Consider the following 14,036-nt stretch of genomic DNA (forward strand, 5'->3'; position numbering starts at 1 on the left):
AGTTTACATGGTTTATTGCCCTGAATCTGATATTTTTACCCTAATCATAACCATCTCACTCCTCATGCCTAAACCCAACCAACCCTAGCAGTTTACCTCAGGATTGCGCATTTGGCGTTGCACACATAGCATCCAATCACGCAAGTTGTGTGGGTCTTTGCGGAATGCAGGTGGGGAAAAAAACGAACGCTTTTCAAACATCACACAAGGCATCCTATAGGATAATTACATCATTCGGTAATCAAGCCATCATCTGTGTCACCTGTATTGCTACCTGTATTTGCTTTACACTTTATGGCACCGTCTTATGATTAAAACAAACCAATCCAGCCACAAGAATAAACAAAAAACAGTATAATCAACAAACTGTTTTGAAGCTAAATAATAACAGTTAAACTTAGCTTGTAAGGAGACACAGTCTAGCTCCTCACTCAGTCCATGTGGCGATAGTGTGTTTAATTTATTTATCCAAAATGCTTCATCTTTCAAAAGCAATAGATCCAGATTGCCACCTTGTTTATTGCAATTCACTTTGTCAAAGCCTTGAAAGCATAGACTAGAAATTGTGTGGCTGTGTTCTAGAAAATGTTTTGCTCCAGGAGAAGTGAGATCCTGTCTCCTAAAAGTGCTTTTGTGTTCTTAAATTTGAATTTTCAATTGTGATTTTGTCTTCCCCACATACATCAAGCCACATGGCATTTCAGCACGTAAACAACCCCACTGGTGGCACAAGTAATGTGTCCCTTTACATTAAAGGTCTGTCTTGATTGGGGATGCCTGAACTCTTTCGTGCAGGTTTGTGTTATTGCAATGAGCACATGAATAACAAGGGTGGCTTCTCAAATCTGAAGAGACTAGAATGTCTTCAAGATTTTTCAGCGTAAGTTGAAACATTGGGCTTTGATTCAGAACAATGCTGTTTGAATAAAGAAGAAGTCGACAAAACAGCAAGTCTGTGTGTGGTCCTCCTCCTTCAAGCAGTTTAAGTCACTGGAAACCCAAATCCACAATAATAATAGTAAGCATCTAAAAAGTATTAGACATTAGTTTCAATCCAAATTCGAAATATTGTCATTTAAGTTTTTGTAAACTTTCTTAGTCTTGGGTTTGATTTGGGCATGGTTATACTTGGTGCTGACATGCTGCGGTAAGCATATTGTCTCATTTCTGGTTGCTGGAGTTTCTGTGTCATTTGTAGCATTTCTGCATCTCAACCCAGTTAATTCCTAGTTCTGCTCAGGCACTCTTAGCTCTCTCCTTTTTTAGTGACTTTCTCACAAGTCACACAGATGTTTACACACTTTTCAGATCTGATAATTACTTTAGCTTAGCAGTTAGCGATGGCTTCCCTCTCTTCCCTCTCTCCCGCCTGCTCTACTGCGCTCTCTTGCTCAGCGTGTCTTATGTCTAGCTATTCCTCTGTCTCCTTTAGTGATAATGGTACATGTAATAAATGTAGTATTTTATATTGTGTTGGAGGCGAGGCTCAGTGAGTTAGAAGCGCAGCTCCAGTCGTTAGCTACTGTAGTTAACCAGCCACCAGTAGCTGGTGCAGGTGTTAATCAAAACGTGATCACCTACACAGTCTTGAGAAATGGTCTAAACAGCCAAATGAGCTGTTTTTTGAACTAGGTTTTCTAATAGTTATGAACATTTATTTTCACTCAGGTTTTTGATATCATTTATGTATTTTTTACTATTTCAAGCCAAATTTCCAGAGGCTTTAAGAGTTCCAAGGCTACTAGCAAAAGCATAAATTTGATGGGGTTGAGGTGCTTCTTCATTTGATACAGCACTGGATAATAAAAATGTTTTTAGTTTGGAAACACAGAATCAAAGCCAATGTACTTCTCTCTCCACATGTGCAGTATGCAGTACTGCTCTCACAAGAATGCTTGCAGGTCAGGTTTTGCCGTCATTCATTTTTATTTTTATTTTTAACTCTCCAAGAATTTCAAAAGGATAAATTGTTCCATATTTGGTCATATCCTAACTCTGGTTTTCACAGCACATTGGCTGCTTTTCCCAACTGTTTGCACATGTCCCACATTCCAACTTATAGTATTATTTATAAGAAGAAGGTTTATAATCTTGTTTTGGTGTTTTGTCATTCATAATATTTGAAACATCAACCGCTTTTAAAAGCGCAAACACACACACACACACACACCTCCCCCCACAGAGAAGGGGAGTAAATGTTAAATATTGCCTTTATCTGATAATCAAAGCATTAAAGGACTACTTGACCTGACAGACTTCAGTTGAAGCACTCATCTGTTCACTAATGTTTCCTCTTTTTCCTCAGTAACCTCCCCATTACTCTCTTTTTCTCTCTTCCATTTTTTTGTCATAAACTTTGTTTTTGACCTTTAAAAATGACAGATCTTGATTCTGCTTTTTCTCTCGTTCTTATCACTTTTAAAGTGCTGTCAGATATGGGGCTTTTCCCCTATCTTTATTCAGGAGCGTGGTCTTTCAATTTGAGAGCATGATGTATTGATTTCATGTTCAGATTTTGTATTTTTTTCCCTCAAAACCCTGCCCTCGCACTCTATATAGCCCCTGCTTGTGTTTAGCTTTGCTCTGCTTCTGCTCAAAGTGTATGCTTGTGCTCAAATACTATATAATGTTGCTTGCACAGATTTCCTGCTCCAGCTTCAGCCCTTCTCCTCACACTCAGGCTACTTCCGTGCGCTCGTGAAACATCTGCTCTCAGATTTCTGCTCTGCTCTCTGATTTTTTGTGCAACAACCCTGTCAAAATCCCAAACCAATAGAATGCCAAGAGTTGTGTTGACCAATGAATTAATCGCTGCCTCCTCGCAGGCACGTTCCCTTTACTTCTTAGAGTGTTACGTACAGGTGGTTACTCTTTAACCTGGTTCATCCAATCCCGCCCTCCAGGGCTTTATTTCTTCATCTTCTTAAATTCTTGTACAACTTTTGGAATAAAAGGCCAGTTAATGTATGCACTGGCGCCTGTACCAGCACCCATACGTTATATTATAGCTACATATAATAGCCATATAGCACACCGGCCTCCCGTCAGTAGCACACTGATGGGAGGCCGGTGTGTATATAGTATATAGCTGCTATTATAGTAAAATAAAACATATGAGACACTCTAGTGAAGTAAAGTGAAGTAAAGTGAGCAGGGATTATTTCATTGGTCAACACTACACCTGACTTTCTATTTGTTTGGAGATTTTGACAGGGTTGTCGCACAAAAAATCCGAGAGCAGAGCAGAAATCTGAAAGCGGACGTTTCACGAGCGCACAAGAGCAGCCTGAGTGTGAGAAGAAGGGCTGAAGCTGGAGCAGGAAATCTGTGCAAGCAACATTATATCTGAGTGCAGGCATACAGTTTGAGCAGTAGCAGAGCAAAGCTAAACGCAAGCAGGGGCTATTGGAGTGCGAGGGCAGGGTTTTGAGGGAAAAAATTACAAAATCTGAACGTGAAATCAATAAATCATGCTCTCAAATTGAAAGACCACGCTCCTGAATAAAGATAGGAAAAAAGCCCCATATCAGCTGTTAGATTTTGACTTCAGTTACGGGAGAGCTCATGCAGTATTTGTGGTGGAGTTTGAATGTGTGTGTGTATATATACATGACTTTTTGCAACATGTGTATGTGTCTATGTAGAAGGGTATTGTGTGTATGCATGTGTGTGTGTGTCTGTTACATCACTTTTCCTGTCTGGATAACTGGTTATCTACACATAAGCCTAGTTTACAGAGAGATTAAAGATACATCCAGATTAATGTGCAGAAAAAATTTTGATTTAATGAAATCTAAGTAAGTGCCTTATAAAAATATAACTGTTTTAGTGACACATACAGTGCACAGTAAGACACAAAAAGTTGCATCTGTCTGATAACCTGTGACGATTTGACCCAGTAAACATCAGATGAAACACTAATTTATCATTGAACATTATTTAAATAAAATATACATCATTAAAATAATGCTACAACTTACTTTTCTCTCCAAATATGTCACCAAACTGATTTATTTCCACTTGTTCAAGGAAAAGATTATTTTTAAGAGACACTTCTCTGCCAAATCCCTATGTTACAAGCAGAAAAAAGCCCTCTATTTTGTCACGCTGCCCTCTGACCTGCCACACAAATTGTACATACCACTGTGTGCATGTATCTAACTTCGACTCTGTGCGTGTGCGTATGTGTGTGTGGAATGTGCATGTCCATCCAATACAGGGATCAGGGCTGAGACAGAGAGGATGGAGGGGATGTTTGCAGTCGCACGCGACCCACCCAGACATATGGACATATGCTATAGGGAGAATCAGCCTTAAGGCCATGTTGCATGAGAAGGTGTGTGTGGAGGAGGAGGAGGAGGAGGAGTGGGTGTGCTCAAGTCTGAGACTTTATTGCATGATAAGGAGTGTGTGAGTGTGTGGAGAGGATTGTGGAGAGGGAAAACAGGAGCTCATATATATCGGAGCAACTTCGCTGCCCAATCTCTACACAGCAGCTCTGTGTACAATATTTTCTAAATATTCTGACTAGGGAGAGCCAGACAGAAATTGAGGAGTAATTAAGTAATTTAGTAGTTGCTTCGCATTCATGTTTCCAAAAAACACGCAGTTCAGATAAGCAAAAGTCTCCACAAAATAAGAGAAAAAAAGGGGAAACAATACCTTGAAAAAATTCCACAGGAAGAGCAACAGACAAGAGATTTCTCTGTCAGGACGAACAGACTAGCATCACAGACTAGTAACAATACTGTATTTACAGAGTAAACAGAAGCAGTAGTAGTAGAACTGAAATATGAAGGAACAGAATAACAATTTAAAGTAAATCAATTATATGATTAAATAAATATTAAATGTAATAAGTTTCAGGAGAAGTGTAAAATTATAATAGTAATCTTAATCTTAAAATGTTTTGCAAAAAATTGAGGGTTGAAAATGTTTATTTGCAAATTGTACAACATCCAAACAATGATTTCTCTCTCTGTCTCATGCATGGCAGACACTCAGGCGAGGTCTAGACTGAGGTCCAGATGGGACGTCTGAGTTTATCGGCTAACTCTGCTTTCACTGTCCAGATGCTGATTGGTCGCCTGTTCAAACACCCTCTTCCTCAGCCGCTGTGTGTGTGTGTGTGTGTGTGTGTGTGTGTGTGTGTGTGTGTGTGTGTTCTGTATCCTTTCAGCCTCACCATGCATCATATCAGCTCCAGAGGTTTCAAAACCTTTGATTCCCTCTCAAGATCACAGAACAAAAAGTACCAGCATGTTTGTGTGCAAGATGTGTTGCCATGACAACTGCCCAACCTTTGACCCCCACCTCCATCAAACATCAGTGTTCCGCACCTGTTGCGTTTCTGTGGCGCCAGCCCATTGCCTTGGAAACACACACATACACACATATTTTAGGGGCGGTCTAAGGACAGCGAGCGGCTGTGGAATCCTTCTGATCCTAGCATGCAATCTGATCAGCATGCCAGAGAGATACTCAAGGGCAGCTTGTTTTGTCGTGACCACTTATACTGTACACGCACTCACATACTTAAACACACACACACACATACATTCTGAACTTTTTTCATGTTGTCAGTCTTGGTCATGCACCTGAATTTTATTAAATTCATAGTATTTTTATGAGGAATGCAACATTTGAATAGTGCTGACTGTTTAAGCTTCATATATAATGTGATGATCACCTTTTGTTTCCTGATTTAAACTTATATTATCAGCTACTGAACAACTTCAGGAGTGATTGGCAGTTATGAACTTTGCCCAAAGGCACTTTGACAGCATTCATTAAAGGAGAGAGCATCACAAACCCCTTCCTGTACCGTCTGGATGACATGCATGTAAAAGGTGTTGGGAAGCTTCCTGCTGCACTCTGATTGGCAGGAGACGTTGAGCTCATCCTTTCATCAGAGGATGAACAAATGGATCATCCAACACAGGCTCAGGCCAGGTTGAAAGGATGGATTAGAGGGAAGAGAGGGATAGATGAAAGACAGGATGGATGCAACGAGCAGGGGAGAGATGAAAGAGTGTATGATGGAATGAGTGAAGGTCAAGAGAGAAAGAGCAAAGGATTGACGTGATTGATGTGATACAGCTTGTTTTTATAACGCTGACGCACGCTTGCTGCTTTGTGCGTGTCCAAAGTGCGTGTGCACATATGCGTCTGCTGTATTTTGTGTGTGTGTTGTGTGTGTGTGTGTGTGTGGCTGTTGGCAGTAAAATAACTATTGATCTCAGGGTGTATCCAAGCACCTCGTTTCCCACAAGATCTTCTCTGCTGTTTGCCTGACATACAAACAGACACATTATTCTCTCTCTTCTCCCTCTCTTACCTCAGTCCTCTGTTTACCTAATATTAGATAAAATCAGTCACAGCCCTTCAGGAAAGAGGAAGTCTTCCTTTCTCAGATTATAAAAAATCTCTCGTCTCTCTCTCACTCTTTCTCTCTGGGCTCTATTATCATCTGAGCACATGCTGCACAAGACATGGTATTTTCCTGAAATGCAGATACATTTATGTTCAGTATTTTAGTGACTTACCATACACCGCAGTGGTACAATTTAATATTGGTGTCAAGAGTCACCATGTTCTGCACCGTCTGCCAACCGTCTGCTTGTGACAACAGGAACAACAGCAAACTCTGTACAGTTTTCTTCATTTTAATTTGTGGAGGCACACCCACATGTTTTGCTGGTCTGTTTCACTTTTATGATACATTCTTTGACCAGTTGACACATTTAATTAAACAGAATTTTTGTTTTTTTATTCTATTCTTCTATTATGGCCAAGAAGCCAGAGTGAAGATTAATGTTTGATTCTTATCAGCATCTGTCATCCACAACAGCTGATTAAGACTCTTTACAGCCAGCTGAAGGCTGCAGGTATGCGTTCCACCTGCAGTCTGTAATTTGAGTGACGCGCGCTGTCAAGCTGTGATTATGCATGCCAGATCCACAGTGGTTACCTTGATTAAATCTTGTGGAAACCAGCAAACACATCACGTCGGTTGGTTATGATTCATTTTTCCACATACAGATTTTTAGTTTATGCACTGGAAGTCATCATGAGAGCTGGAAACAGTTATGCCCTGAGGTCACATTGAACACACTCAGTTAATTCAATTCCATGGATAATCATAAGATATTACTGAAACCCCTAATGAACTCTTATGCCATGATTGTTACCCTTAACACACCCACTGATAATATATGATAATAGATTCTTCCTCATCTCACCTTGTTTCCATGTACGCACTGGGTACACCACATGCCTGCAGCCACAAAAATACCAAAAGTGTTCCTTCGGTGCACTTGGCTGCACTTTGAACACTGCATTTTAATTCACAAAAATACCACCTTCTGTCTTTTCTCTCTTACTTTGCTGTCTGTCAGCCCCCTTTTCACCTCTGGAAAAAAAAAAATGCGGGAACAGGCAACCAGAGGATAAAGAATAGTGGAAACAGCAGTTGGGAGTCAGATATAATGTCATCTCTGACCTTGAAGACAGAAAGAGGAGAGAGAAAAAGAGAAAAGAGGGACAGGCACAGCAGACTCTGTGGCTAAATAGGCAGAATGTACGAGCGCTCAGGGTCCTGCTCTAAATCACCAGTAGCTGTGACAGCACTAGAGGAAAAGAGGGTTAAAAGAGGAACAAAGCGAGGGAGGATGATAACTGGTGCCAGACAGCTGTGAGCGTGATTGTGTGTGTGTATTTGTGCTTCTTTGTCTGTGGCTTTCACATATTGTCACTGTTAAATGATAAAAAGAAAAAATATTGCTCTTGATATTAGAAAAATACTTCCAAACATCATTAAATGATTCACTGGTAGTACAATTGCACTTGATGTTGTACTATTGCACTTAGCAACCAGTTTGTTACAACCAATGCAAATATAATAATAATTTCTGGTATAGGGTGATGCATGTTTCACTGAATACAGTTTAGTAAAATGTACAGATAATTCTACACAGTTGTCAGAAAAAATCTGTTGAAGATCAGCAGTGAAAACAGCCTGTTTGTCTGTGAGCTCAGACGTGCGAGCCCTCTCACTCTGTATCCTCATTGCGTGTGGCTGCAAGGTCACAGGGCTAGACAGCCAGCTACACACACACACACACACACACACACACACACACACACACACACACACACACACACACACAAACACATTAACTGATCATGCCGCCAGAGAGGGGATTAGGCTGAGAAGCCGACAGGGTTAGGAGGGTTAGGGTAAAGTCTGTGTGTGTGTGTGTGTGTGTGTGTGTGTGTGTTTGGTTGTGGTTGTGTGTGCGCAGAAGGCGGGAATACCACATACAGTCATGGCACGCAGAATTAGAATTAAAACTGATTTCCAATTTACTTTCTTTAAGAGCGAGGCAGCAGAGCACATGGAAGACGAGGTGGTCTCAAACACACAGCCGCACACATGCACACGGCCTATTCGCCTAACATTTATACAACTAAGATCTTAAATACAGTCGCACTAAAGCAGACCAATGCGGTTGTGGAATGACAGCTAGTAGCATTTTGCTAGTCAAAGAGTTGTGATATACAGGAAGCTTTCTTGAACTTTTGGTGATCCCAGTGGGAGAATTCATTGTTAAGCTTGGCTTCTTCCACATGGAGATTCAAGCGTAGGAGTATACACTTTGGTATCCTGCCCAAGTACTTTTCAATGACAATTGTAAAAACATACTCTGCTTCCCAATCAGAGCCTGTAGTAAACACTACACTTCCTTTAGCCTTCAGTCTGTATAATTAATGTGGATTACAAGTTAGGGAAACAGCAAAGTATTAACCCTGGCCTTGAATTTACTTACCCAGCAAATGGATATGGTGAAAACTGAGTGGATAAGGCTGACCGATGTTGTGCACTTTGTGTCTCCAGGGAGCAGAGGAGAGAGAGAGAGCTGCAGCTGTGCCAACAAGAAGACTCTGAGAGGCAGCATAGAGAAATACTCAGGTAAACGGTTTTCTATTCTGTCTAGGCATGTCAAATGTCTTCTTCCTCTCTGCACTGTTGTTGTGTCTCGTGATAAATTCTCCATCCCTTTCCCTCTCCAACTTTCCCACAATCCCTGTACTCATCCCTCTCATTCTCCTCCAAATCATCCTCTTCCTCTGCTTCATCACTCTTCTCCATCTCCTTCCTCCCAGAGAAAGGAAGGGATATTAGTGTCAGCTGAGATCTGCTCTTGGATCAGTTGAGGAGATCTCAGGCTCCATAAAGTGCCAGTGACACAGCAGAGAGTCTCGTGTGAGGCTGGCGCAACAGATGGAAGCACTTCTTAGTTGGCGAAGAGTCATGTTTCTCACACACACACATACACTCATCTGTGCACAGAGGCACGCACATAGATATGCAGAGGCGTAGTGGCACGTCTATTGGAGTAAATCACACTAATACGCAGGCACACACATGTGCGCACACACCCAACCCACATGCGTACACCCACAGACGTACACACGGAGCCTCTCATCTTTCTCCGCAGGCGTTAGATGTATGTGGGGTGTGTATTTTTTCACATGGTATCTGCTGCTATTCTTTTTCTAAGCCACTGGCAGCCTGGTGTGTTCAATTACACTGTTGATTTATTTCCCTTCCCACACAACAGTCTCTGATCTCACCCTCTGGCTCCTATACAGCTCAACATATGATAGCACTCCACTGGGGAGGTGGAGGCTATTTCAGAAGAGGGAACAACCCCCCCCTCTACCCACCCCACCCTCCCCACCCTCCATCAGAGCTGAGAGAAGATGTAATGGGAGACAACAATTCACCAAATTGTTCAAGATTGGAGACCATAGGTGCCCAGATGTTTATTTGATCAAAAAGCTTTGGTTTCTGCTGTGAGCTTCTGCAGAATCAATAAGCAGCTGTTATCTAGTAGTTGCTGGATTTAAGTTTAATGGTTTGTGAATCTGTCCACTTCTGCTCACTTTGTTCAAACAGCTTTCAACAGATTTTTGTGGATGTCTGTAGTTTCTCTTCATTTGTCAACCACAGACTTAGGCTCACAAGACTGCCAACAAACCGACATGTTACTGTATTTGTTCAAACTGATCATTTTCATTGCCAACCAAGTTAGGAGGAGAAGTGAGATGAGAAGGCATCTTTTTTCTGTAGACATCACTCATCACTTACCTGCTGTTTTTCAGTCCACCTCTCTCTTTACAGCAACTCTCATTCCAAAAATATTTAAACCCACTCACTGGTCTCCTGATATATGGAGGAATTTACTAAACAGAGCAGTGATGCTGGTAGATAAACACATCTTCTGGCACATCAATCATTATTGTCTCCTTTGTGTTATAAGGCAGGGTGGATGAAGAGAAAAGTAGTTATTTTCATGTATATGTGTGCATATTCTCAAAGTTCACTATCAGAACAACACCACAATGTCTTGGTACTTGACCTATGTGGCAAACCCTGCCTGTTTGTTTCAGTAGAGGGAAAAAAACAAAAATGGGTGTTTGAAAGTAGGGTTTGGCCTAGTTTTCGGGTGTGTGTGTGTGTGTCAACCACTTCACTGTAAGCGTAAAAGAGCCTGATAGGGTTAGAGAGTAAACAGCTTCTCTCTTATGTAATAGACTCACTCTGACGATTACGCTCAACTGTTGACCTGTGTGTCTGTGTGTGTGAGTGTGAGTGTGTGTTTGTGTGGTACTTTACTCTGCTCTCAGAGCTTGAGACCATGCTTTTACATGCCTCATATACATGCAGATGAAAAAAAGATCCACTTGAGAATAGTTCTCGTCTCTGCATCTCTCTCCGACAGGTTAAAAGGGGAGTTGGAGGAGAAACATGAGAGGTGGTTGTCATGCCAACGAAGGTGTGCCACTGTGCAGGAGCAGCTGTCGTCATGGCAACACAGAGAGGAACAAATGAACCGGAAGTACTGCGCAGCTGAAGAGGAAGTGACAATACTGCGGGAAGATTTGGAGAAGGTCCGGCAGGAAACGAAAGAGCTGAGGGGAGAAAGGTCGTGATTATAATATCTGTCCTGCTCTGATCACTTTCTTCCTCAATCAGTACTCCTCACTAACTTGCTCTACTTTATTTTATTCTATTCTATCCACAAATATTTTACTAAGCTGATTCTTATTATTTACTTATAACCTGACAACAGGAGAAGTGGATCGCAGACCTTGAAATTTGTATTACAGGAAATGCGGTTGACTTTGGTGTACTGATACTGTCCCCCGTATGGAAGATTTTGTCAGATACTGTATTGTAGATTTTATTTGACAATGTCATAGAGGCTTGTTCTCAAGTGCTGACCAATGAAAGCTTACTGGGAGCCGGATACAGTGCATGGCCAAACTTTGCTTTTCTTAACAGGGAAACCACAACCACAGGCTGGTGGCTGTCTAAATCCCTGGTTGGGAAATAGACTGTTTTGTTCTGATGTTAAACATTTACAACCCCTTTGTGTCTGAGAAGACACGGGGTGAATTCAGTCAGCAATCCTGTGTACGTGTATGTGTGTCTATCCAAAAACCAAAGGCCTAACATCCTCTCCCCGAGTGAGAAAATCTAATAGAGTGTTGGGAGCTGTGCCCAGTCTCTTATGTAAGGTCTTCTCTCTCCCTGTGTGGCTGGCTCACACTGCCCAGCACACTGCTTAATAACCTTGCATTTACGGGTGTTTATCCATGTCAGTGCTTCAACTACATTACATTAATCCATCATCAGAAGCTTTAAGTCAAAATGAAAAGTTTAAATAAGTATTTTCTAATTTAGGACGCTGGGATTATATGTATGCTGAAAATACAGTTTTCAGGTTGTCAAAAGGACTTCGTAAGACTTTTCTTAACCCGTAGACATAGTCATTCTTTTATGTGAAACAGGCAGAGACTGATCCCACCCATCCCATGTGACCCATGGGTGTATTATGAGACCTTTGAGTGAACCGTGAGTGAACCGGTGCCAGAACTTCTCTTCCTGGTTTACTTTCATGTTGTGTGATCCATCGCACATGTGCATTAGTGTCTTAGCACCTCTGGCCCCCACCCAGCTCATCCAATTGACTTTTGATGTCATGCACATAAAAATCACTTTTTCTCAGCTCTGGGAACGTTTTATAATTATTAAACCTTTGTGGTATAAAAATAATAATAAAGAGTAATAATTTGCCTTGTTTTCAGATGGAGATATCCTATCAGCAATGTGTTTTTAGTGGTCCAGTGGGAATGTCTTAGTTGCAGTACTGCAGCTGGCCACTGAAACAAACTGGGAGCAAAGCTGACTTAGTGCACGGTATCAGTTCTCTGAATTGAAATAAAATATATAAATAAAAGAAAGAAAAAAATGAATATGAAAAATAAACCAAACAAAAACATATAGAATGACAATAGAATCATTTTTAAATAAAATAATTTCATTCATTTTTATTTTTTAAGTAATAAAACTAAATGAAAACACACACACATTCGGAAAGGAAAGACATCCTCCCAGGATTAAAACTTGTTTGAGATCCTGTCAAAAAAAACCCAAAATCCTCTTTAGCAAGAAGTTAGACTGAATATTCTCTGTGTGTGTCCATGTAGGAACTGTGCTGATGGTTGTAGGTCATGTTACAATCCCATAAACCTTTATGATATACAGTATATGTCCAAATATACAAATCTGTCATCTATTCAGCTCTCCTACACTCCGCACATGTTTACAGTCCCAGGTGCCTGACTTTGTTCCTCGTGCCTGGTTGGAGAGATGTTTGTTGAATGAACAACTAGAAAGCTTTTCTGACAGTTTGTAACTTTTTCTCCTTGTTCATTCTATGGTTCATCGCTTATATTTGTTAAGGGTCATAGTTTTTAATATAATGCATTATGGGATTTTCTGCACAGGGTTATAAACTTTTTTGAAATCCTGTAAAAACAAACAACAAACCCTCTTATGCAAGAAGTTGGATTGAGCATTCTCTGTGTGTGTCTTTCCATGCAGGACCTAAGAGGTCAACACAATGCTGAAGGTTATAGGTTACAGTAATATCCCATAAACACACACACACGCATGCATATATGTATATATCTTTTGGCATCTATCTCTAAGCAGGACTTAGGCGGTGTACAAGTGGGCCTCAGTGTGGGGAGCACACTTATCACATATCAAACTGCTGCAAATGACTTCATTGTAGCACCAACCAGAATCCCACAAAGAAAAACACATTGTCCCTCGACCTCTGACACCAGACAAAAAAAAGACTCTTCTCTCTAACACAATAAACCTGCAACAAATCCCTTGTTCCCAACAGGATCTCTTGTTTGTCAAATGTAATCACCAATGGACCAATCAGCATCAGAGGTCTGTTCATCAGGACTGGATGTTCAGTCTCAGACCAAGAGCCTCCACTGGTGATAGAATTACAAGGTTTAAAGCTTCTGAGATGCAAGACAGGGACGATGGGACCAGCTAATTACCTCCAGATCATGCCAGCAAGCAAAGTGACCAGACTGTGACCCCAGGACACTCCAGTCAATCTGAACCTTTCCAGAGATTTCTATTAAAACAGACAATTCACCAATTTCCTCTGCACCAACCTCTATTGTCCAAGTAAATATTAACACCAGAAGGTCTTTAAAGACATCTGAGATAAAGCTGCACTGAGTGTGTATTCACATACATACACACACCAGTCACCAGTCCAGCAGCAGGACTTTCTCCCTCAGCTCAACAGACTCTCTGCGGTAATCAATGAACATGACTCATAGTCAAGAAAGAAAAATTCCTGACTGGCCCATACTGAAATATAGTATATTATTTCATAATATCTGCAGGCCAGTAGAGAACACTACACAGACCAGTACTGAGCCCAGTCGTTGACAATCATTGATTTAATCTGACATCATATCCACATATAATTACATATAGGTGCACAGAACAATAGGAAAGCAGCGCACAGCAATAACTTAATGCATGAAACCATTCTGACATATAGATCAATCATGTTATATGATTAATCAATCATGATATATGATTGCTCCATAGGCTACAGCATGAAAAAAGCATGAAATAAAACTTAATC

At 40.9% G+C, this 14,036-nt stretch overlaps 1 protein-coding gene across 1 annotated transcript in view; it reads left to right on the forward strand.

The window, feature by feature from the left end:
- lekr1 (Leucine-, glutamate- and lysine-rich protein 1) overlaps positions 1-14,036 on the forward strand; it is an 85,187-nt gene that overhangs the window by 46,217 nt on the left and 24,934 nt on the right. The window contains exons 7-8 of the mRNA XM_067594412.1: positions 8,897-8,971; positions 10,788-10,991. Coding sequence (XP_067450513.1) covers positions 8,897-8,971; positions 10,788-10,991 — 279 coding nt within the window. The remainder of the gene's footprint in view (positions 1-8,896; positions 8,972-10,787; positions 10,992-14,036) is intronic.

Source organism: Thunnus thynnus, chromosome 7, assembly GCF_963924715.1.
Source record: "Thunnus thynnus chromosome 7, fThuThy2.1, whole genome shotgun sequence".
Classification (NCBI taxonomy): domain Eukaryota; kingdom Metazoa; phylum Chordata; class Actinopteri; order Scombriformes; family Scombridae; genus Thunnus; species Thunnus thynnus.